The sequence below is a fragment of the Amblyraja radiata genome, chromosome 17, assembly GCF_010909765.2.
Source record: "Amblyraja radiata isolate CabotCenter1 chromosome 17, sAmbRad1.1.pri, whole genome shotgun sequence".
Classification (NCBI taxonomy): Eukaryota; Metazoa; Chordata; class Chondrichthyes; order Rajiformes; family Rajidae; genus Amblyraja; species Amblyraja radiata.
In genome coordinates this window covers 3,254,932-3,282,182 of record NC_045972.1, presented here as the reverse complement: position 1 = coordinate 3,282,182, position 27,251 = coordinate 3,254,932, and the positions used below count along the sequence as shown (strand labels likewise).

Here is a 27,251-nt window from a genome sequence, read left to right as displayed (position 1 = left end):
GAGTAACTCAACAGCTCAGGCAGTATCTCTGGAGAACATGGATAGGTGAGAAAGAGAAGTTGTTGAGGGCATGGACAAGTTCTGCCAGGTGGGGGAGATTGTTAGTGGAGAGAAATTGATTTGATCTCTTTTAGTGGAGGACCTTGAGACCTTCTTGGTGGGGGATGGAGATGTGAAGCGACTGGGCATCCATGGTGAAGATAAGGCAGTGACGGCCCAGAAATTGAAAGTAATTGAACTGTTGAAGGGCGTGTGAGGATTCTTAGATGTAGATGGGAATGAACTGGACAAGGCAGGCATGTAGCGATGAGTTCCGTTTGCAGGAGCAGGCTGAAATAATGAGTGCCGTGCCAGTCGATTTTGTGGATGTTGGGGAGGATATAGAAGCGCAGTGCGGGGATTTATGGGAATCCACGAATTCCTACGGACCCGCTACGGACATTCTCCGAGTTCGAATCGGGAAAACTCTGGAGAACTCATGAATTACCTCATACAGTGGGACAGGCCCTTATCTGGTGGAACTGGTGGCCTTGCCCGAGGCAGTGCGAAGTGTAGATGGAAACAGCACATCATATTGGATAGTTTGCAACAATGTATGAATGCTCCAATTTTAGTTTTTTTTAAAAATTTTATTGTCACATGGGCTGAGGTACAGTGAAAAGCTTTTTGTCATGTGCTATCCAGTCAAAGAAAAGGCTATGCACTATTACAATTAAGCTGTCTACTGTGTACAGATAAAGGATAAAGGGTATAACATTTGGTACAAGATCAAGCCCAATAAAATCTGATTAAAGATAGTTTAATGAAGTAAGTGGGTGGTCAGGACCGCGCTGTAGCTGGTGTGAAGACGATTACATTGCTTGGTAACAGCTGGGAAGAAATTGTCCCGGAATCTGGAGGTGTGCATTTGTATCTGTTGCCTAATGGGAGAGGGAAGAAGAGGGAGTGAGACTGTGCCCTGATTATACTGGTTGCCTTGCCGAAGCAGCATGACATGTCGATGCAGTCAATGGAGGGGAGGTTGTTTTGTGTGATGGTCTGGGCTATGTCCATAACTCTCTGCAATTGCTTGCGGACTTGAATGGAGCTGTTCCCAAAGCATGCTATGATGCATCGTGATAAAATCTTTTGTACGGCGCATCTGTAAAAGTTGGTGAGGGTTGTTGGGGGTTGCCTCCGACAACCACAGATCAGACCAGACAAAGAAGGGACCAGACCACACCCCCCCCCCCCCCCCACCCCTTTCTACCTCACATCTCCACTCTTTCTTCCCCCTAGGTGGTGGACCCTAGGGGAGACACTGTGCCCCACCTGGACCCCATACTAGTTTTTACTCTACTCAGAGGGACTTTGGGGTACATGTACCACTGTTCACTAAAGGATTTTAATGGGCAGATAAAGGGGTTATGGCATACGAGATACTAACAGGATTCATTTACAGTTGAAAAGTAGTGATTGATCAGTGACAGTAGTGATCAGGATGTGTTGATGGGACTAATTGGTCTGTTGGTCTGACTAATTTAAATGAGTTAGTAGATAGGCACAAAATGCTGGAATCTCAGTGGGACAGGCAGTATCTCTGGATAAAAGGATTGGGTGATGTTTCGGGTTCGAGACCCTTCAGACTGAGTCGGGGCGAGGGAGACACGGAGAGGGAGATAAGGATGGGTCAGATGTGAAAACAAGACATCAAAGGGGATGAGGTTCATGGAAAATGTAGAATAGATCATTGTTAGCTAGGAGTAGGTGACAACGAAGCATACAGAGATAAAATTTAATTGGGGACATCAGACTGGTCGGAGAACTAGAAAGGGAGAGGGATGGAGGGAGAGAGATAGCAAGGGTTATTTGAAGCTACAGAAGTCAATATTCGTACCGCAGGGGTGTAAGCTGCCCAAGCGAAATATGAGGTGTTGTTCCTCCAATATGCATTGAGCCTCACTCTGACAGTGGCGAACATTTTCGCCACCTCCAACGGGATCACACCGTTAGTCAAATCTTCCCATCTCCACCCCTTTCCGCAAAGACTATTCCCTTAACTCATCCCTTTCCACCCAAATCCCCCAGCTCCCCAAGTACTTTCCCTGCAACCGCAGGAGATGCAGCACCTGCTCCTATACCTCCTCCCTCGACTCCGTCCAAGGACCCCGACAGTCTTTTCAAGTAAGGCAGAGGTTCACATGCACGTCTTCCAACCTCATCTACCGCATCCGCTGTTCCAGGTGTGGACTCCTACATACATATATATATATATATATATATATATATATACATATATATATATATATATACGAGGTGCTGTTCCTCCAATTTGAGCTGGGCCTAACTCTGACAGCAGAGGAGGCCCAGGACAGAAAGGTCAGTATGGGAATGGGAGGGGGAGTTATAAGTGTTTAGCAACCGGGATATCAGGCAGGTTTAGGCAGACTGAGCAGAGGTGTTCAGCGAAATGACTATATTACATATATATATATATACATATATATATATGTCTATATATAAAGTATATATATATAAATGAATATAGTGCATTTCGCTGAACACCTCTGCTCAATATATATATATGTGTGTGTGTATATATGTGTATATATACATATACACACACACATATATATATATTGTTTTGTGTGTGTGTGGTTTTATATATATATATGTTGCACGCTGTATATATATATTGTTTAATTATGGATATGTATATTTATTGTATTTAATATATATATATGGATATTTATATTTATATATATAGTATATAATATATAGAGGTATATATATATATCTAGATTATATATTACATATACATATACATATATATACATATACATATACATATACATAGCCATATACATATACATATACATATACATATACATAACATTACAGATACATATACATAATAACACCATATATATATATATATATATATATATATGTATATAGTCATTTCGCTGAACACCTCTGCTCAGTCTGCCTAAACCTGCCTGATATCCCGGTTGCTAAACACTTATAACTCCCCCTCCCATTCCCATACTGACCTTTCTGTCCTGGGCCTCCTCTGCTGTCAGAGTGAGGCCCAGCTCAAATTGGAGGAACAGCACCTCGTATATGTATATATGTGTATATGTGTGTGTATATGTGTGTGTGTATATATATATGTATATGTATGTGTATGTATATGTATATGTATATGTATATATATGTATATGTATGTATATGTATATATATATATATGTATGGTCTCTTAATGTCTGTATAGAGAGAGGGAGGTAGAGAGAGAGGGATGGGAGAGAGGAGAGAGGGGGAGAGAGAGAGCGACAAACACAGCTAGAGAGAGAGAGAGATAGAGAGAGAGACACAACACCACACACACACCAAATAAGAGAGAGAGAGACAGTGAAAAGGATACAGGAGACAGGAGACAGATACATAGAGCGGACAGAGAAAGATACAGAGACATATAATGAGACAGAGACAGAGAGAGAGATACACACACACACACAATATAGAGAGGATATAGACACACACACACATAGACACACAGAGAAGAAGGAAACACTAGATAGATAGCAGAATATAATATATAGGACACACACACACAACACACCAATAGAGAGATAAACACACACACACACACACACACACACACAGAGAAGAAGAGTAGAGGATAACACACACACAGATAAAGATAGATAAGACACACACACAGAATACAACAATGAGAGAGATAGTATAAATATAAGATATATATAATATAAGAGATATATACCACAACATATATATATATATATATACACATATATATATAGATATATACATACATACATATATATATACACCACATATATATATATATATATATATACATAAAATATATATACAGTATATATATATATATATATATGTGTGTGTGTGTATATATGTATGTATGTATATATATATATATACACACATACATATATATATACATATATGTATATATATAGTCATTTCGCTGAACACCTCTGCTCAGTCTGCCTAAACCTGCCTGATATCCCGGTTGCTAAACACTTATAACTCCCCCTCCCATTCCCATACTGACCTTTCTGTCCTGGGCCTCCTCTGCTGTCAGAGTGAGGCCCAGCTCAAATTGGAGGAACAGCACCTCGTATCTTGCTTGGGCAGCTTACATCTCAGCGGTATGAATATTCAAACTTCAAATAACCCTTGCTTTCCCTCTCTCCCCATCACTCGCCTTCCTATGTGTAAGAAAGAACTGCTGATGCTGGTTTAAATCGAAGGTGGACACAAAATGCTGGAGTAACTCTAGCAGGTGAGGCAGCATCTGTGGAGAAACTCCCCTTTCTAGTTCTCTGACCAGTCTGGCTGTCCCCCTGATTACATTTTATCTCTGCATGCTTCGTTGTCAGTTTCTCCTAACTAACAATGATCTATTGTACATTTTCCTCGATACTCGTCCCCTTTGATGTTTAGTTTTCACACATTACCCTTCCTTATCTCTGTGTCTCCCTCTCCCCGCCTCACTCTTAAGAAGGGCCTCGACCCGAAATGTCACCATTCATTCTTTCCCGAGATGCTGCCTGTCCCACTGATTTACTCTGGCATTTTGTGTCTATCTTCGGTGTAATCCAGCATCTACAGTTCCTTCCTACTAATTTAAATATGTTGTTTTACATTAGCGGCAATTAAATAAATTGACGAGGGCAGGCAGCCATTATGTTATTTACAGTATCGTTTACGTGGACTCCAGATCCAACATAGAAGATTGGTTCAAAAGGATCAAGCCCATAAGATCCAAGACAAGTTGGAACATTTTATAAAAAATTGGCTTGATGCTTGGTGACAGAAGTGGAGGTTTTCTGCTGTGATTGGAAGCGTATGACCTTGTACCACAGTAATTGATGCAAGGATATTTGTAATAGACAATAGGTGCAGGAGTAGGCCATTCAGCCTTTTGAGCCAGCACCTCCATTCAATGTGATCATGGCTGATCATCCACAATTAGTTCCTGCCTTCTCCCCATATCCCCTGACTCCGCTATCTTTAAGTATATACATTAACAACGTGGATATAGGAGGTATGATTAATTTGTTTGCAGATGAGACACATTTTTTGTTAGTGAGGATAATAGTTTTAGTCCGGAGTGTGATGCTGAGAAGTTAGGCGGAGCAAAAGCAGATAATATTTAATGTTGGTAAGTGTGAGGTGATGCATTTGAGGAGATCTCACAAGGGTACAACACAAAATGAGCAGTTAGTTCACATGGAACATTGAGGATCAGACCATTTTATACGCCCAAAGTGGGAGCATCGGTGGGAGAACGGGTCGATGAAAAAGACAAACAGGACACTTGCCATCATTAGCTGGAGTGTAGGATATAAGAGCAGCGTGATCTTGGTATAACTTTTTAAAGTTGGATTGACAACAGTTATGATCACCAAACTGTGGAAAGGACATGATTTGCTGGTGTGGCCAAAGAGCAAGTTAACAGGGATAAAAAAAAAACTAAGTGTTGAGTAACTCAGCAGGTTGAGTAACATGTCTTGAGTCGAGATTCTTCTTCTGATGCCTATCTGTGTTCTCTAGACCTGCTAAGTTAATCAAGATTCCAGCATCTGCAGTTTCACTTGTCAAGATTAACCAGGGTGTTGATTGGAATGGAATATTTTAATTATGGGAGATATTATGGATAGGCTGTTTATTTTCCTGAGAGCAGAGGAGGGTGAAAGGTTTACAACATTGAGAGGCATAGATAGGGTAGATCGTAAGAAACCTTTGCCCATGGCATAGGTGTCTAAGACTCAGGATGTAGTGAGGAGTACAAGGTTAGAGGGGAGCTGAGAAAAACATTTCCCACCCCGAGGGTAATGGAATCATACTGCCTGAGAAGGTGCTGGGGGATAGCACTCTTACAACATTTCGGAAATGTGTGGTCAAACACATGAATCACCTGGGCACAGTAGGCTATGAGCCAAGTGCTGCAAAATAAGACGACGGTAGATCAGTACTTGACGTCATAGACATACAGCATTGGAAACCAGCCCTTCAGCCCAACTTGCCCATGCCGATCAAGATGCCTCATCTACACAAATCCACTTGCCCGCGTTTGCCCCATATCCCTCTAAACCTTTCCTATCCATGTGCATGTCCACATGTTTTTTAGACGTTGTGATATAACCTGCCTCAGTTACCTCCTCTGGCACCTCGTTCCATATACCCACCCTCTGTGTGTAGACAATTCTCCTCTAGTTCCTATTACATTTTTCCCCTCTCACCTGAAACCTATGTCCTCTGGTTCTTGATTTTATCTATTCTGGGTAAAATAATCTGCATTTACACCATATGTTCCCCTCATGATTTTATACACCTCTGTAAGATCACAACTCGTCCTCATGCACGCCAAGGAATAAATTCCTAGGGTACCCAACCTCATCCTAATGCTCAGGTCCACAAACCTGACAAAACTTTTGTACAATTTCTCTGAACTCTTTCCAGGTCAACAACAATGTCTTTCCTATAGCAAGGTCACCAAAACTGGATACAATACCTCAAATGTGGCCTCGCCAATGTCTTGTACAACTGTAACATAACAGCTCAACTTCTATAGAATAGAATAGAATCTTTATTTGCCACACGACCAGGGTTGGTGGTATTTGGGTTCGGTACATGATGGTACACTGCATTAGTCACATTAACACTAATAACAACACAGATCACAGTAATAAAGTGCATCCATACCACATCACAAATCACAAATCTCACCAACAATACATAGTGCAAAAGAACAGACAAAGACCATAGACAAGACACTGTATACATCAAAAGTCCTTAGTATTGTCTGTTATTGGAGGGAATTGAGTGTTCTTATTGCTGAGGGGAAGAAACTGTTTTTAAAGCGGGTGGATTTTGTAGCAAGTGACCTGAGGCGCCTCCCTGAAAGGAGAGACTGGAAAAGGTGGTTTGCTGGGTGGGAGGGGTCCGAGATGATCTTTATTGCCCGTTTTGAGGTACATTGGAGGTAAATGGAATGGATTGAGGGGAGGGGGTAGTTGATGATCCTGGAGGCCTTGGAGACAATACGCTGTATTCTGTGTAGTGAGTGACTGTCAGTGTTTCCGTACCAGACTGTGATTGAGGAGGTGATGACGCTTTCAATGATGGATTGATAGAAACGGACCAGGAGGTGTTTGTGGACTCTGAACTTTTTGAGCTGTCTGAGGAAGTAATAGGCGTTGTTGTGCTTTCTTGATGATGTGATCTGCGTTGATGTGCCATTTTAGATTATTGCAGATATAGGTGCCCAGAAACTTAAATGAGTTCGTGGAGGTTATGGGATGGGAGCTGACATGGACCGGGGGTTTGGGGTTTTGTTTGCGTCTGAAATCTATGATGATTTCTAAGGTTTTTGAAGTATTAAGCTGGAGGTTGTTGTCTACGCACCATTTGACTGCGCTGTCCACTGTTTGATGGTATTGTGATTCGTTGTTGTCTGAGATGAGGCCAATTATTGTTGTGTCGTCTACATATTTGAAAATTTTGACTGAGCTGCATTGGGATGTGAGGTTGTTGGTGTAAAGTGAGAAGTGCTGAGGTGACAGAACGCACCCTTGAGGGGCTCCTGTGTTGAGAGTCAGAGGGCTAGAGAGTTTTTCACCCACCTTGACGCTTTGCTGTCTGTTTGTCAGAAAGTGCAGAATCCAATGGCACATGGCTGGGTGAATGCTCATGTCCAACAGTTTATTGTAGAGTTTAATTTGGTGTATAGTGTTAAAGGCCGAGCTAAAGTCTATAAACAGGATGCGTGCATAAGTGTTCGTGTATACTCATTATGCCAACTGATGAAGGCTAATATACCGAAAGCCACCATGACCACCCTATCTACCTATGAGACGCTGTTTTCAGGAATCTATGTACTTGCACTCCGAGTTCCCCCTGCTCTAGAACACTTCCCAGGGATCTAATATTTACTGTCTAGGTCCTGCGCTGGTTTGACTTTCCAAAGTGCAACACCTCGCGCTTATTCGCATTAAACCCCATTAACCGGTCCTCAGCCCACTAGCCCAACTGATCGAGATACTGCTGTAAGTTTTGATAACAATCTTTACTATATAGTCAAGTCGAGTCAAATCAATTTTATTTCTATAGCACATTTAAAAACAACTCTCGTTGACCAAAGTGCTTTACATCAGTACAGGTACTAACGTGCTACATACAATGGTACATAGATCTACCAATACATACATAAATACATACATACAGTGCTCCCTCAGAACACCTCAAGAAATGCTTGTGAGTAGAAATAGGTTTTAAGTCTAGACTTAAAGGATTCGATGGAGGGGGCAGTTCTGATGAGAAGAGGGATGCTGTTCCACAGTCTAGGTGCTGCAACCGCAAAAGCGCGGTCGCCCCTGAGCTTAAACCTGGACCACGAGATAGTCAGTAGCCCCAAGTCGGCCGACCTGAGGGACCTGGAGGTAGAATGGTGGGTTAGCAGATTTTTGATATAGGTGGGGGCAAGCCTGTTAAGGGCTTTGTATACATAAAGGAGAGCTTGAAATTGATTCTGTACCGTTCTGGGAGCCAGTGGAGAGAGGCCAGAATCAGGGTGATGTGGTCCCTTTTACGGGTACCCGTCAGAAGTCTCGCTGCGGTGTTTTGGACCAATTGCAGGCGGGATGGATGATTGGCTGATGCCAGTGTATCGGGAGTTGCAGTAATCAAGGCGGGAGGAGATAAATGTGTGGATGATCTTTTCGATGTCGTCGAATTGGAGGAATGGTTTTATTTTAGCTATCGTGCGAAGCTGGAAAAACCTAGCTTTTACCACAGCATTGAGTTGTTTGTCAAACTTCAATGCGGAGTCAAATATCACGCCAAGATTTTTGACGTGTGGTTTGAGTAAGGAGGTTAGGCTTCCAAGGCTGCCTGCTATCGTTTTGGTGGAGTCCGAGGGGCCGAGTAGGATGACCTCAGACTTGCTTTCGTTTAGTTGGAGGAAGTTCTGCGCCATCCAACACTTTATATCCTCGAGGCAGTGCATAAGGCTGAGTAGATTTGATCGGTTGTTGGGTTTCCGGGGGAGATAAAGCTGTGTATCGTCTGCATAGCAGTGGAAGGAAATGCCGTGCCGTTAAATGACTTGGCCTAGGGGGAGTATATACAGAGAGAAGAGAATGGGGCCTAGGATGGAGCAAAGGCTAGCTGGGGAAGAGAAAGAGTTGCCTATGTTAGTAGAGAAACTCCTATCTTTGAGGTAAGAAACTAACCAGCTCAGGGCAGTGCCATCAATACCAACCCCGTACCGGAGACGGTCAATTAGGATGGTGTGGTTCACTGTATCAAACGCTGCGCTGAGGATACCACCCACTTTAGTGTTATCGGTTGGCAAGGAGATTGTGGGCCAAAAGCTGTACTCCATCACTTTCCTTTTTAGCAAAGCAATTAAGGTAAAATTGGTTACACTACAACTTGAGTGCTGGGAATATATATGCTGAGAAGACTAATGAAGGGACCCGACCCGAAACGTTCCCTATCCATGTTCTCCAGTGATGCTGCCTGTCTGCTAAGTTACTCCAGCACTTAGTAAATCAGCATCTGCAGTGCCATGTTTCTCGAGACTAATGAGCATGTTGCCAGACATGAAAAGGTTTTGTAGTGGCCCAAATTATTTTCTCAGCAGAGGCCAGTAATTTTATTGCACTGAATTATAACCATCAATTAATTGCTTTTCACGTATAATTAATGCAATTACATTAATTACTTAAACTAGCCAGAGATATTAACTTTTTTGGTCTACTTTAGCCTGGTAAGTTCCTGCACTGACCTCTGTCAGACATGAACCCACACAACTATCCTTTAAAATAAGATGCACTTGAAGACCTTCCTACCAACAATTCCCATACTATGCAATATGTGATCTATGTAATGTACTACACTACGTAATGTCCGTATCAATAATGACATTATCTGATCTACAAGGGAATGCTGCCAATAGATCTGATGGGCATCAGAAACACTGGGGTGAGGGTATGGGCAATGGGAAAATGAGTCTCTGCAATGGAACTAATGGAAATCACCCTCCCTTGTATTTCTTTCTTATGATTTAAGAATGGGAACGACTCGGCCTCCAACTACTTTGCCATTTAATAAAATGACAGATCTGATTGCAGCCACAAATCTGGATTTCTAGCTATCCTGGTTTTGCTTATCGAATATTTATCATAGAAAATATTCAAAGGCAGTGCTTCCACAGCCATTTGACGGAGACGTCCAATGATTCGTGACTTTCAGAGAGAATTTTTGTCTCATTTGTTTGAAATGGGAGACCCATTCATTTTTAAACACAAGCTGCTGGTTTTGGATTCTACACAGGAGGAAACATCCTCTCCATATGCAGATTGTTGAGAACCCTTTGGGATATTTTGCTTTTGATCAACTCCCTGTTCATTCATCTAAACTCCAGCAAATGGCGTTAACTTGTCCAACCTTTCCGCCACAAAATAACCTACCCATTCAGGTATTAGTCGAGAGAGCCTCCTTTGAACTGCTTCCAGCACATTAACATCCTTTCTTAAATAATGAGACCAATGCACAGACACTTTGCCAGGATTTTGCCAGGAGTTGGGCGATTGAGCTGAAGGGAGAGGTTGGGTATGCTAGGAATTTACTCCTTGGAACACAGGAGGATAAAAGGTTGTCTTATAGAGTATATAAAATCATGAGAAAATAGATAAGGTGAATGCATAGTCTTTTGCGTAGGGTGGGGGAATTGAAAACCAGAGGACATAGGTTTAGGGTGAGAGGGGCAAGAATTAATAGGAACCTGCGAGACAGTTTTTTCACTGAGGGTGGTGGATGTATGAAACTAACTACCAGAGAAGGTATTGAGGCAGGTACTATAATAGCATGTAAAAGACATGCGGACAGGTACATCAATCGGAAAGGTTTAGATGGATATCGGTGAAATGCGGGCCTATGGGACAAGCTTAGATGGGGCACTTTAGTCGGCATGGGCGAGTTTGACTGAAGTGGTCTGCTCCTGCACAAATCTATTTACTAACCTTTATTGAATGATCACTAGCACACCAAATCCCTCTTCATCTGAAGTTCTGCAATCAATGGCTTTACCTATTCAAGCTCTGCTCTGCAATTGGCAATAGGTATTAGCTTTACCTATTCAAGGTCTGCTATGCAGTCAGTAATATATAATAAGGTACTTAAATTTCATGGACAGATTTATATTTTTCCACATCATTTATTTAATCTATTTGTGTTCAGTTGTAGTTGTTTGCACAACCAGAGTTCATACCCATTTCGGTATCGTGAGCAAAACTAGCTCAATATCATGTTCAATATCATCTTTAAATTGCAATAAGCTGAAACTCCAGCACCCCATTCCTATGTCGTTACATTCTGCCAACTAGAAAACTCATTTATGCCAATTCTCTATTACCTGCTAACATAATTTTGTATCTGCATCAGAATGTTGCTGCTGCCTGCTCCCTCTGTCTCTGTCCCAATCCCTTCTTACTTGTTCCCATTCTTTGCACACCATTGTGTGCTCTCCCTCACACCTTCACTTCCAATGCCTAATTGCTCTTTCACTGAGACCCAACCCAGTGAAGACTCTACCACAATGACTGTTTTACGGCAGCAGTGGTAGAGTTGCTGCCTTCCAGCTCCAGAGACCCTGGTGCTGTCTGTACGTTCTCCCCGTGAACATGTAGTTTTCCCCAGGTGCTCCGGTTTCCTCCCACACTCCAAAGACGTACAGGTTGTAGGTTAAATGGCTACGGTAAAGATTGTCTATTGTCTATTGTAAATTGTCCTTAGTGTGTAAGATAGTGCTTGTGTATGGGGTAATTGCTGGTCAACGCAGTCTCGGTGGATGAAGGGCCTGTATCACTAAACTAAACTCCCCAGATGTGTCAGCAACCCTGAAGTAGGAGCACGAAAGTCCACAACTTAGTTGCATTGAGCCAAAGTGCACTGTTTGTACCAATTCCAAAGAACATTTCAGCACAGTTACTACCGTTGAACAAAAGAGCAGATATTTAAAATGTTGTAATTCAGCACCTGTTTGTGCAAAATGTTTTCTGGAGGTGCATAGGTATAATGCGATAATTGAATGAATAAATCAATTGCAGAACTGTATCTAGATTTTAACAACAAATTGTGTGTGGGTCATTTTAAGTTTATATTTAACATGTTTGCTTGCAACATTTTATGATCTTTGATTTTCACTAATATAGCTTTTTTTCAGGCAGCATTGTGTGCAGTGCATGTAATTAGGAAAGTGCCGGAACTCATGGAAATGTTTCTACCAGCTACAAAAAATCTGCTGAATGAAAAAAATCATGGTAATATTTTCCACTTTGATCAAATCTCATTATAAGCTAATTAGAAATATTGCTTGAGCTAATTAGAAATAATGCAGCTTTATTTAGTAAGTTGGTGCAAATGAAATGCATATAGAACTTTGATGTTTCCTCTCAATGTACACAAATAAAGCAATTGCATATTAACGTTTATATTGTGTTAATTCAATTAATCACTTGCTAATGAAAACATGGAGTTTTCAAATGCATGCAAGGACAAAGTATGGCCCCAAGTGGCAGTGGGGCTTTGGGTCATTTCTGGCCTTGCATGCTCGGGCCTTGTTAGTTAGTCATAGAGTTGTACAGTACCAAAGCGGGCCCTTCAATTCATGCTTACCCTGATGCCTAACTACACAAATCCCATTTTCCTGCAATAGGACTGTATCTCTCTCTTTTCCAATCGAAGTATCTGCCCAAATGTATTTTTAAATGTTATAATTTTATCTGCTTTTACAACTTCCTCTGGCAGCCCATTCTTCACAGCCACCATGTTCTGTTTGGTAAAAATTGTGCTCTTCCCTGAAAGTGTATGTTGTTTTCCTTCCATGCTGATCTTTCCTATGCCACTCTTAATGATGTATATTAACCCCAACTATGTTGTTTTGACACCCATTACTTTGAACTTCAGGGGTGCAGTTAATGCTTTGATCTAAGCAGCAAAAAAAGAGGGCGTTATCAGGATACTTTTGATCTGACAATAACCCCTTTCATCAATAGGAAGCATTGCAACTAATCCCATTCTAGACTTTTAAAATGCATTTTAGTTTCTTCTACAAATTTATTATTTGCAACCATGTGGCAAATTTTGGATTGACTGATTGCTGTAAATTCCACTGTTACTCACCTGTAAATTCCACTATCCCTCTACCCTACTGTATGAAAGTTGACTTTAAAACCATCAAGCAATCACTGAAAATGTGGGTCTTTTGTTAATAAGGAATTTTAAAGTATTGATTTTGATAGTTGGGTGGTCTAGGTAGGTGATACATTTGTGATTCTGTTGAATGTAACTTTGAATCTGAAACTTTCACTTGTAGAATTCATTTTAGGTCCATAGAGGAAACATGTTTCTACCTTGGCACTTAAAAAGCCTTAATGGCTCATGAATCTAAGGTTACCGTGTGAATGGCATTAAAAATATAAATTTGGGGGTAAAATATAGGGGATTTAGTTATGGCTCGAACAGGGCAACAAGACGATTTTGTAGACTTGGTACATGAAAGAGAATGTCTTCCCTTGAATACATACAATACTATACATTGGTATTAAAATGATTTGGATGAGTAAACTGAACTGTATGAAAAATGCAGCACAGAAGGCGCAGTGACGCAGTCATACAGTGTGGAAACAGGCACTTCAGCCCAACTTGCCCGTGCCATCCAACATGCCCCATCTACACTAGTCCCACCTGCCTGCATTTGACCCACATCATTCTAAACCTATCCTATCGATGTAACCTTCCAAATGTTTCTTAAACATTATGATAGATAGTACCTGCCGCAGCCACCTCCTCTGGCAGCTTGTTCCATATACTTACCACTCCTTGTGTGAAAAAAAAGGTGCCCCTCGAGCTCCTATTAAATTCCCTCCCACCTTAAAGTTATGTCGAGTCTGAAGAAGGGTTTCGGCCAGAAACCTCACCTATTTCCTTCGCTCCATAGATGCTGCTGCACCCGCTGAGTTTCTCCAGCATTTTTGTGTACCTTTAAAGTTATGTCCGCTGGTTCTTGATTCCCCTCTGCAGTACCCTATCTATTCCTCTCATAATCTTATATCTATATCATCCTCCATCCTCCTGTGTTCCAAGGAACAAGGTCCTAGCTCGCCCTCTCGCTATAGCTCAGACCCTCAATCCTGGCACCATCCTTGTTAATCTTCTTTGCACTCTTTTCCAGCTTAACAACATATTTCCTGTAACAGGATGATCAAAACTGAACACAATGCTCCAAACATACTCTGACTAATGAAGGCCAATGTGCCGAAAGACTTCTTGACCACCTTATCTACCTGTGACGCCGCTTTCAAGGAATTATGTACCTACACTCCTAGATCCTTTTCATCTACAACACTCCCCCATACACTGTGTAGCCCTACCCAAGTTCGATCCTGACCTCTGGTGCCTTCTATTTGGAGTCTGCACATTTCCCTCTGTGATTGCGTGGATTTGTGCAGGTTGCTCTAGTTTCCTCATGCATCCCATAAATATGTGGGTTTGTACATGAATTGGCCTGTAAAATGCCTCCTGTGTGAAAGGAGTGGATGTGAAAGTGGGATAGCATAGCACTAGTGTTCAGCTTGGACTCGGGCTGAAGGGCCTGTTTCCATGCTGTATCTCAAATTCTAAACTAACCTAAAACTGTACTGCAATTATATTTAAAACAGAAAAAAATATTTATTTTGTCTTGTGCTATAATCTTTATTCTTCCCTACCCTAGGTGTACTTCACACATCCGTTGTTCTTCTTACTGAGATGTGTGAACGAAGTCCTGATATGTTAGCACACTTCAGGAAAGTAAGTAACCAAACTTCAATGTTCCGTGTTCTAATGGCAATTTTTAATATGGTTACACACTCCAGCAGTTGCGATTAAAGATTAGGCTAAAGTTATATTCACAAACAATTATCCTATATAGTGTTGTACAAGCTTGAACTCAAAAATTCTCTTGTAGATGAATTTGTGCATGAATTAGTTGAATACAATAAATTACACCTGTAAAATATACAGATTTTTATTAGTTTGTATGCTGTTTATAGTTGTTAAAATAAATTAAATTTTAAGTTTGCACATAATGTGATTCCCTCCCAGATTGTTGTCACACACTTTGTTTTAAGATTATGTGCTTGTTGTTTAATTTATTTTGGGTGTTGCAGCTCTTTCAGTATAGTTATTCTCCCCATTTTCTTGTACCGCTATAATATAATATCCCAACTTTTATACTCAATACTCCAACAAAAGCAACTTAAGACAATCGTGAAGAAAATAGTCCACATCTTTAGCAACCCATCTACTAGTAACATTAATCTCCACACTATGACTGCAGAGTGCACCATTTACTCTGTAGACTAATCTAGTAGACTCCCCTAAACAAACAAGCTTTTCTATTGAAAGGGAAGGGCAGCGCTTCCACCTGCATATTCCTCAAGGTGTACGGCATCCTGACTGACTTCATTCTTGCTGTGTCTAAATCCTACAATTTCCTACAAAGCACTGTGGAGAACCTTCACAAGAAGTTCAGCAGTTGAAAAGGTGGCTCCTTGCCATCACAAAGGCTGACTTATGCATAGGCAATAGTTGTTTCTAATGCCCTCCTGTTTAAAAATAACTAAATATCCCCTGAATCAGAAAATGACTCATTTAAATTTCCTCAACTTCTTGTGTAAGAAGGAGCTGCAGACGCTGGTTTAAACCAAAGATAGACACAAAAAGCTGGAGTAACTCAGAGGGACAGGCAGCATCTCTGGAAAGAAGGAATGGGTGACGTTTCAGGTCCAGACCCTTCAGACTGGTTAGGGATAAGGGGAACTAGAGATTTAAGGGCCTGTCCCACTGCGGGGACCTAATTGACGAGTTTAGAAGAGTTTGCCCTCGACTCGTACTCGCAGCATGGTCGACACGAGGTCCTAAGAGGTCTTTGTAACTCTCCTTCATGCTCGAGAGTAGTCCCCGCGTACTCGAGGCCTCAGTAAGGTTTTTTGTTTTTTTTAGCATGCTGAAAAATGCCCGCAAGTAAAAAAAGGTCGCCATGGAAAATATCCTCGTAGGTTTAGTTGAAGTAGGTCGTAGTAGGTCGGCATGTTATTCGTAGGTAATCGAGGGTAGTCGAAGGTAATCAAAGATAGTCGAAGGTAGTCGTAGATAGTCTTCAACATAGTCGAAGGAGGTCTTCTATATAGTCGAAGGAGGTCTTCAACATGACACTTTTTCATACTCTGCTAAACTCTTCTACACTCTCACATTAGGTCCCCGCGATGGGACAGACCCTTTAGACGGTGATGTGGAGAGATAAAAACAATGAATGAAAGATATGCAAAAAAGTAACGACTATAAAGGAAACGGGCCATTGTTAGCTGTTTGAACAGTGAATATGAGAAGCTAGTGTGACTTGGGTGTGGGAGGGATATAGATATATATCTATCCTAATCCTCCAAAATTTCCACCACCTCCAACGGAATCCCACCACTAGCCATATTTTTCACATCTCCACCTATTTCGCCTTCCGTTCCCTCCACAACTCCCCGGTTAGCTTGCACCTTCCCCTGCAACTGCAGAAGATACAACAGCTGTCGCTATACCTCCTCCCTCGACTGTGTCCAGGGACCTGGACAGTCCTTTCAGGTTGGGCAGAGGTTCACTTGCACCTCCCCCAACCTCATCTACTGTTTCCTTTCAAGATGGGGACTCTTATACATCGGCGAGACCGAACGTAGACTGGGCGATCGTTTCGCGGAACACCTTCGGTCAGCGCGCCTGAACCTACCTGATCTCCCAGTTGCTGGACACTTTACTTCTCCTTCCCATTCCTACACTGACCTTTCTGTCCAAAGTCTCCTCCATTGTCAGAGTGAGGCTAAACGCAAATTGGAGGAACAGCATCTCATATTTCGCTTGGGCAGCTTCCAGCCCAGTGGGTGAATATTGATTTCTCTCACTTCAGGTAGCCCCGGCATTCCCCCTCTCTCGATCCCTCCCCCACCCAAGTTGCACTAGCTTCTCATTTTCACCCAACAAACAGCTAACAATGGGTTTCCTTTATCATCGTTACTTTTTTGCTGTCTATATCTCTGTTCCCTTATCCATAACCAGTATGAAGAAGGGTCTAGACCCGAAATGTCACCCATTCCTTCTCTCAAGAGATGCTGTGTTCACTGAGTTACTCCAGCTTTTTGCATCTATCCTCAACTACTTATCAGGATGTAGCAAGTTTATTGCCTGTTCCATGCAGCTTTTCCTTTAAAAAATAGTTGTGATTCCCTAATTTAAGGAATTAAGTTAAATTAAGTCAGAGGGGGCCCAAAAGAGGTTCATTTGCTAATCCCTGGAATGAGAGTTTTGTCATGGCAAGAATGACTTACAAAAAGATCTGTAATCTTTGTGGAGTTTGAAACAAAGACTGCTGAATATGTAGAAAGAAAATTGACTCTTTTAATCATTATGGAATACTGGATGGGTGCTTGGAGAAATGTGGAGAAATGCGGGCCAGTGTAGAGGAATATGGACCTAACGCGGACAAATGGGATTAGTGTAGATTGCATGGAGGAGGTGGACTGGATTTTATGCAAGATCCTTAGGTGGCATGACAGAGTACATGTTGAAATGCTGCCACTAGTGGGGGTGTCTGAATGATGGGGCTTAGTTATATTGAGACAGTCATTTAAAATAGAAATACATGGGAATTTCCTCTCACAAAGTGGGACATCACCAATTTTTTTTCACTACAGAGGGTTGTGGAGGCTTAATCATTGGTGTTTAAAGAGGGAGATCATTGTTTTAAATGATCTGGGAATTGCAGGCTCTATGGAGCTAACACATAATTGGGATGTGGGGCAAATCAGCCATAATCGGATTGGCAGGACAGACTTCAGGTGCCAGGGAACCCACTGGTGTTCCTTCTTGTATTCCTTCATATTAATGAAAGTCGATGCATAATCCTTGCATTCTTTTAAGGAATTTGAAATACAGCTTCATCTGGGTGGGGAATGTATTTATGTGAAGGTTTGGTTTTTGCTTCCTTTTTGCAAACACTTCGATCCTCACAACAAAAACGCACTGCTACTTGTCAGAATTGATTCTCTTTCAACATGTTTCCCAATATTCTCACAAGTGTTTTCTTTTATTATTCATCTCTTATTGCAAATCCTACATGATTCTAGAATGAAAAGGTAAGAATCCATTCTGAATATGAAAACTACCCACTGCATGATTGGAAAAAAAAATGTTTTTTTTGTTCAGGGTCAGTATACTTAATGTGAATCACCTTGTTAAATATTTAAAATGTACAAATAAAATTGTAACAATGTGCTTATTCGAAGCTGATGTAGTAAAAATGATTTATTACACAAATCAAAACACATACAGTGAAATATACATTGCAATTCCTTATAGAAACAAGGAACTGCAGATGCTGCTTTAGGGAAAAAAAACAAAGTGCTGGAGTAACTCAGCGGGTCAGGGAGCACCTCGGGAACATGGATAGGTGACATTTCAGGTCGGGCTGATCTTTCTTCAGACTGATTGTGGGGAGTATGGGGGCCGGAGCACTGGATGAGAGGTGGGGGGCAAGACAAAGTCTAGCAAATAATAGGTGGGTATAGGTGGGGGGGGAGGGTGGGAGGGAGAGGTTGATAGGCAGATGGTTGTACAAAAGCCAGAAATGAGAAGACAGAAGCTGAGAGAAAAGCATTAAACAGTTGTGCATTGTGAAGCTGGAGGAAGGGATGTAGTTGGAAGTGGGGGTGAAATATGGCACGGAAAGAATGTGGATGGGGAAGAAGCTGGAGGGAGGGGTTGTAGTTACCCAACATTGCAGAATTAATTGTTCATACCATTTGGTTGTAAGCTACCAAAACGGGATATGAGGTGCCGTCCAATTTGCATGCGGCCTCACTCTGGCAATGGAGGGGGCACAGGACAGAAAGCTCAATATGGGAACGGGAAGAGGAGTTAAAATGGTTAGAAGGCCTTGGCAGACTAAGCACAAGTGTTCATTGAAGCGGTCGCTGAGTCTATGCTTGATCTCACTGATCAGGCCACATCGGGAACACCGGATGCAGTTGATGAGGTTAGAGGAGACACATGTGAACCTCTGCCTAGCATGTGTGTATTGCTAGAGTCTGTAGATGGAGGGAAGGGGTGAGGTATATGGACAGATGTTACATCATCTGCGGTTCAGGCAAAGTTGCAGGATGTCCTGTAATTCTGCTCTCGCTCCCCCAGCCCCCCCCCCCCCCCCCCCCAGAAAGAACAAGATGGAGTTCATCTGTTTCCCTCCTTTCACCCCTCAAGCCTCTGCAATGAACGCATCATCATCTGACATTTTTGTCACCTCCAATGTGATCCCACCACTAATCACAACTTCCCATCCCCAGTCTATTCCTATTTCCACAGGGACTGCTCCCTCCACAACTCCTTGGTTCACTCTTCCTTTCCACTCAACCCACCTTCCCAGGTACCTCTACCCAGGTACTTTCCCCTGCGACTGCAGGAAATCTAACACCTGTCCCTATACCTCTTCCCTTGCCTCCGTTCAGACACCCCAGCAATCATGTGCTCCTCCTCAAACCTCATCCACAGCAGCTGATGTTCCTGATGTGGCCCTCTGTACATCGGCGAGACCAGGAGTAAACTCTGTGATTGTGTCACCGAATACTACTGCTCAGTCTACCAAGGCCTACTAGATCTCCCGGTTGCTAACCATTTTAAACTCCCTTGCCATTCCACAATGACCTTTCTATCGTGGTCCACCTCCATTGCCAGAGTGAGGATATTTGCTAATTGAGGAACAGCACCTCATATTTTGCTCAATAGTTTACAAGTCCCCCCCCCCCCCACCGCCGCACCCACCACCGCCCCACCTGGACTGCACCTATTTCTTCCCTTCTGCCTACATTCCTTCCTCTAGCTTCTCAATTCGCAACACTTCAATCTTTTTCTCACACCTGTGCTTTGATCTCTGGCCTGCCTTTGTCCAACCATCTGACGATCAAAAAGGCTATTGCTAAGGAGAAGGCATTTGGGAAGCAGAAAGGTCTGAAGGTACATAAGTCACCTGGACCGGATGGACTGCACACCAGGTTTCTGAAAGAGGTGGCTTTAGTGATTGTGGAGGCATAGGTTGTGCTCTTTTGAGAATCACTAGAGTTGGGGGTGATTTCATACGATTGGAGAATTGCAAATATTATTCTGCTGTACAAGAAGTGAGCAAAGCAGGTGTGTAAACTATATGCCAGTTAGCCTGATTTTTGCAGGTTTTAGATTTTAAAGTCCATTATAAAGGATGAGATTTCTGAGTACTTAGAAGCACATGATAAAATAGACCGAAGTCAGCCTTGTTTTGTGAAAGGGAGATCGTGACGAATGAACCTGTAGGAATTCTTTGAGGCAGTAAATAGCAGTATAGACAAAGGAGACTCAGTGGATGTGGTTTATCTGGATCTTCAGAAGGCCTTTGATAAGGTGCCACAGGTGAGGCTGCTAAAGAAGATGAGAGCCCATGGTATCAGAGGGAAGATACTAACATTGATAGCAGTATGGCAAAGAGTGGCAATAAAGGGGGATTTTTCTGGTTGGCTGCCAATAACTAGCGGGCTCGTTGCTGGGGCCGCTAATCTTCACTATGTATATCAATCATTTGGATGAGGGAATTGAAGGCTTGGTGGCCAAGTTTGCAGATGACACAAAGATAGGTGGAGGAGCGGGTAGTGTAGAGAAAACACTCTGCAGAAGGACTTGGACAGGTTGGGGGAGTGGGCGTAGAAACAGCGTAGTAAAGTGTGGAGTCATGCATTTTGGCAGTAGGAATAAAGGCATGGACTATTATCAAAATGGGGTGACAATTCAGAAATTGGAGGTGCAAAGGGAGTGCTAGCGCAGGATTCCCAAAATGGTAATTTATAAGTTGAATCAGGAGTAAGGAAGGCAAATGCAATGCTAGCATTTATTTCGAGAGGGCTCGAATACAAAACAGTGATACTGTGCTCTCCATAATGTTTGGGCCAAAGACCCATCATTTATTTATTTGCCTCTGTACTCCACAATTTGAGATTTGTATTAGAAAAAATCACATGTGGTCAAAGTGCACATTGTCAGATTTTAATAAAGGCCATTTTAATACAATTTATATACCCCCCCCCCCCCCCCATTTCAGGGCACCATAACGTTTGGGACATGTGGCTTCACAGGTGTTTAATTGCTCAGGTGTGTTTAATTGCCTCCTTAATGCAGGAATAAGGGAGCTCTCAGCACCTAGTCTTTCCTCCAGTCTTTCCATCACCTTTGGAAACTTTTATTGCTGTTTATCAACATGAGGACCACAGTTGAGCCAATGACAATCAAATAAGCCATTATGAGACTGAGAAAAAATAATGAAACTGTTAGAGACATTAACCAAACCTTAGTCTTACCAAAATCAACTGTTTGGAACATCATTAAGAAGAAAGAGAGCACTGGTGAGCTTACTAATCGCAAATGGACTGACAGGCCAAGGAAGATCTCCACAGCTGATGACAGAAGAATTCTCTCTAACATAAAGAAAAAAAATCCAAACACCTGTTCGACAAATCAGAAACAATCTTCAGGAGTCGGGTGTGGATTTGTCAATGACCACTGTCCGCAGAAGACTTTATGAACAGAAAGACTGCAAGATGCAAACCACTGGTTAGCCGCAAAAATAGGATGGCCGGGTTACAGTTTGCCAAGATGTACTTAAAACAGCAACCACCGTTGTGGAGAAAGGTCTTGTGGACAGATGTGACGAAGATTAACATATCAGAGTGATGGCAAGAGCAAAGTATGGAGGCGAGAAGGAACTGCCCAAGATCAAAAGCATACCACCTCATCTGTGAAACACGGTGGTGGGGGTGTTATGGCCTGGGCATGTATGGCTGCTGAAGGTACTGGCTCACTTATCTTCATTGATGATACAACTGCTGATGGTAGTAGCATAATGAATTCTGAAGAGTATAGGCACATCCTATCTGCTCAAGTTCAAACAAATGCCTCAAAACTCATTGGCCGGCAGTTCATTTTACAGCAAGACTATGATCCCAAACATACTGCTAAAGCAACAACGGAGTTTTTCAAAGCTAAAAAATGGTCAATTCTTGACTGGCCAAGTCAATCACCCGATCTGAACCCAATTGAGCGTGCCTTTTATATGCTGAAGAGAGAACTGAAGGGGACTAGCCCCCAAAACAAGCATAAGCTAATGATGGCTGCAATACAGGCCTGGCAGAGCATCACCAGAGAAGACACCCAGCAACTGGTGATGTCCATGAATCGCAGACTTCAAGCAGTCATTGCATGCAAAGGATATGCAACAAAATACTAAACATGACTACTTTCATTTACATGACATCGCTGTGTCCCAAACACTATGGTGCCCTGAAATGGGGGGGGGGGGGGGGGGGGGGGGGGGACTATGTATAAACACAGCTGTAATTTCTACATGGTGAAATCAAAATGTATAAAAATGGCCTTTATTAAAATCTGCCAATGTGCACTTTAACCACATGTGATCTTTTCTATTACAAATCTCAAATTGTGGAGTACAGAGGCAAATAAATAAATGATGGGTCTTTGTCCCAAACATGGAGGGCACTGTATAATGTTGAGGCTTTATATGGTACTGATCAGACCACATTTGGACTATTGCCAGCAGTTTTGGGCTCCGCATCTGAGGAAGCACGTGCTGGCATTGAGAGGGCCCAGAGGAGGTTTAGAGAATGATTCCAGGAATTATCTGGTTAACATATAATGATTAATTGATGGCACTGGGCCTCTACTTGTTGGAGTTTGAAGGATGAGGGGGAGGACCTCATTGAAACTTACTGAATAGGGAAAGGCCTGGATAGAGTGAATGTTGAGAGGATTCTTCCCACTAGTGACAACGTTTAGAACCAGAGGCCATACTCAGAATAAAATTACTCTCCTTTAGAAAGGAGATGAGGAGGAATTACTGTAGTTGGAGGGTGATGAATCTGTGATATTCATTACAACAGATGTCTATGGAGCCCAAGTTGATGGATATTTTTAAGGCGGAGATTGACAGTTTCTTAACTTGTAAGGGTGTCATCAGTTATGGGAAGAATGCAGGAGATTGGGGTTGACAGGGAAAGATAGATCAGCCATTATTGAATGGCAGAGTCGACTTGATGTGCCAAATGAGTTACTCCGGCAATTTGTGTCTTACTTTCTGTGCAATTACCTATGGAGCTTAATTTTAATGTTTATGTCGACATGGATCTATCAGTCACACAGCACTTAAACAGTCCCTTTGACCCAACTTGTCCATTGCTGACCAAGAAGTCCTATCTTAGCTGGTCCCACACCCCAATTTTGTGTTGGATCCAGAATTTATTTGGCCTGTGTCGCTCTGGACCTTTTGTATCCATGTGTCTGTCATAGAGAGTCATTCTGCGTGGAAACAGACCATTCGGCCCAACTTACCCATACTGACCAACATGCCCCATCTACACTAGTCCCATCTTCCTGCATTTGGCGCATATCCCTCTAAACCTATTCTATCCATGTGCCTGTCTAAATGTTTCTTAAACATTGCGCAAGTACCTGACTCAACTACCTCCTCAGTGTTGAAAAAGATGCACCTCGGGATTATTTTACATCTTTTCCCTCTCCCCATAAAACATGTTGTCTAGTTCTAGATTCCACTACCTGGGGAAATAAGTCTTCATCCCATCTATTCCACTCATCATTTTATACACCTCTTTAAGGTTACCTCCAGTGCCCAATGAATACAATTCTAGCCTGTTCAGTTTCTCCCTATAGCTCATGCCCTCACGTCTGGGCAACATCTTTGAATTCTGTCCTGCATTCTTTCCAGCTTAATGGTATGTTTCATATGGCAGGGTGACCAAAACTAAACTACAGTTCTCCAAATGTGGCCTCAATTAACGTCCCAACTTCTATACTAATTTCCTGGGCTGATGAAGGGCAACATGCTGTGTACTACCTTCACCACCCTATCTACCCACAAAGCCACTTTAAGGAACAATGTGTAAATATACACCCAGATCCCTTTGCTCTACAACACTCCCCATGGCACTGTCACAGTGAAGGTCCTGACCTGGTTTGACGGCCCAAAATACTACACCTTGCACTTATCTGAATTAAAGACATATAATGTGGAAGTAGGCCCATTGGCCCAACTTGCCCACACCAATTAATATGTGCATCTACATTAGTCCTATCTGCATGCGTTTGGCTAATATCCCTCTAAACCTATCCTATTCTGTATCTGTCTGAATGTTTCTCAAATGTTGTGATAGTACCTGCCTCATCTACGTCCTCTGGCAACTTGTTCCATATATCCACCACACTGTAAAAAAAAAAGTTTCCCCTCAGGTTCTCATTAAATCCCCTCCTCAACTTAAAGCTATGTCCTCTAGTTCTCGATTCCCCTACTCTGGGCAGAGACTCTGTGCTTACCCATCTATTTCTCTCATGATTTTGTATAATTCTATGAAATCACCCCTTATCCTCCTGCGCTCCAAGGAATAGAGTCCGTCTGCTCAAATGCTCCCTGTAGCTCAAGCCCTCGAGTCCTGGCAGCATCCTCGTAAATATTCTCTGCACCCTTTCCAGCTTGACAACATCTTTCCGATAACATGGTGTCTAAAACTAAACACAACGCTCTAAATGTAGACTTGCCAGCATCTTATATAAAATTATCCCCCAACTTCTATACTCAATACTCTGACTGATGAAGGCCAAAGTGCCATAAACCCTTTTGACCAGCCTACAGTATCTACCTGCGACGCCAATTTCTGGCTGGGATTTACAAGTCGTTAGTCCGTGAGGTACTTTATCTTGCACTAAATGTTTGTATCCTTTATCTACACCGTGTGGATAATGTGATGGTAACCTTCTGTAGTCTCTGACTGGAAAGCATGCAAACAAAAGCTTTTCACTGTACCTCGGTATTTAGGACAACAATAAACTAGACTTAAACTAAGATAGATTAGCCATCAAGATCCTGCTGTAATTCTTGATAACAATATTCACTTTCCACGATACCACCTATTTTAGTGTCACCTGCAAACAAATTAATAAATCCTTGATCATACATTCTTATCTATTCCATTGATATCAATGTGGTACCAATCACTGAAGAATACCACAATCACAGGACTAATTACAACCGCATTCTGTATCCAATTAGCTAGCTTTCCCTGGATCCCGTGCAATCTAACCTTTCTGGGCAGACTAGTATGCGGGACCTTATCAAAGGTGCTGAGGTCTATATAGACTAGGTGTGTGACTATGCCCTCCTTGGTTACCTGTAAACTCGATCATAATCTCCCATGCACAAAACCATGCTGACTATTCAACATCAACCCTAGTCTTTCCAAATGCATGTATATCTTATCCCTCAAAATCCTCTACAGTTACTTTAGTACCACAGATTTTTGACTTGCTGGTCTCTTGTTTGCAGGTTTTCCCTTTGTAGCCCTTCTCAACCATTAGCCAACCTACACAGTCATTTGGCACCTCACCCTTTTCTAACTGTGATCCATGTGTCTCAGCCAACACTCTGGCAATTTCTACTTTAGATTTCCCCCAGTATCCTTGGGTATATCTCACCAGACTCAGCAGATGTATTTGCCTTCATACACCTTAATGTCCAGCATGTCTTCAACTGTAATACAAACTGTTCTCAAGACATTTCCGTTAACATTCCCAAGTTCCCTGGTCCATAGTAAAAACAGGATAAATATTAATTGCGGAACTGGTCAGGAACTGCGATTTATCCTGTCATCCATGGTTCCTTACTCCTACTTGTCTTGCCCTTCAATATAATAGGAGCAGGCATACCTTGAATTTGTTTACGAATGCTTTGAATTAATGTTTTTGGTTACAGTATTAATATTTGTGTTCTGAGATGTAACTTTTTATATTTTCAGTTGGTTCCTCAGCTTGTTCGAATCCTGAAAAATCTTATCATGTCTGGTTACTCACCAGAGCACGATGTCTCTGGCATTAGCGATCCGTTTCTTCAGGTCAGTCTTTGTTGTGCACCTTGAATCATTTGAGAAAATGTTTATTTTACTGACAGTGTTCAAGAATTTGATTCAAGGTAGATAATGTTTGGAAAAAAGTCTAAAAAAGTAAAAGGAAAGTGATAGGCTCAGGAAGAGAGACCAGCCAATAAAAGGAAAGGAAGGTGCAGAACAGTGAGAGATTTATTATCTTAAAGTCAAGAAGACTTGGTGAGTAGCTGTTTTAATGAGAGAGGCGTTTTTTTTTTTAAATCAGTGAGAAAGTTAAGAGCAAGAGCTGTTTGTGATTGGAACAAGGACTTTTTTCAAGTGAAGAACATTTGAAAAGCAGGCATTTGGCTCGGGCACAGCAGCAAATAGGAGGAACGGAAAGTTTAGCAGTGCAGCCGTGTTGGGGGAGAGGCTGTGTTGAGATGAACCTATGGATACCGTTGTAATGGGGGGGGGGGGGGGTCAACTCTCAAGCAGCCGGAAGTTGTTGTGATATGTTGGTACAAATGACATAGGTAGTCAAAGGGATGACATCCTACAAAGCGGATGTTATCCATTTGGGCGGTCTCGGTGGCGCAGCGGTGGAGTTGCTGCTTTACAGCGAATGCAGTGCTGGAGACCCGGGTTCGATCCCCGACTGCGGGAGTTTGTACGTTCTCCCCGTGACCTGCATGGGTTTTCTCCGAGATCTTTGGTTTCCTCCCACAGTCCAAAGAAATACAGGTTTGTAGGTTAATTGGCTTGGTAAATGTAAAAATTGTCCCTGGTGGGTGTAGGATAGTTCATGTGCAGGGATCGCTGGTCTGCGCAGACCCGGTGGGCCGAAGGGCCTGTTTCTGCGCTGTGTCTCTAAACTAAACTAAAAGTGAATATAGTGGGTTAGGCAGAAGATTAAAAAGTAGTTCCTGGGGATGGTAATCTCCAGATTGCTCCTGGTGCTACATTCTAGTGAGAATAAGAAGAGGATGATAGGACAGGTGAATATTGGTGCAGGAGTCAGACACTCAGATATTTAGCTCTTGGGACAGAGGTGACCTGTACAAGAGGGACGGGTTCCGTCTGTACTGGAGAGGGACCAATATTCTTCCATGGAGGATTGCTAGTGCTACACGGGAACGTTTGACATAGAGGCGGGGGTAATGGCAGCCAGTATAA

General features: G+C 42.3%; 1 protein-coding gene across 2 annotated transcripts in view; it reads left to right on the top strand.

Moving 5' to 3' along the window:
• ap1g1 (adaptor related protein complex 1 subunit gamma 1) overlaps positions 1-27,251 on the top strand; it is a 140,495-nt gene that overhangs the window by 25,595 nt on the left and 87,649 nt on the right. The window contains exons 5-8 of one of the 2 annotated variants that reach the window (XM_033035630.1): positions 12,257-12,353; positions 14,807-14,883; positions 18,243-18,251; positions 26,010-26,105. In XM_033035630.1, the coding sequence (XP_032891521.1) occupies positions 12,257-12,353; positions 14,807-14,883; positions 18,243-18,251; positions 26,010-26,105 (279 nt within the window). The remainder of the gene's footprint in view (positions 1-12,256; positions 12,354-14,806; positions 14,884-18,242; positions 18,252-26,009; positions 26,106-27,251) is intronic. The other variant, XM_033035631.1, reaches the window with a different exon arrangement.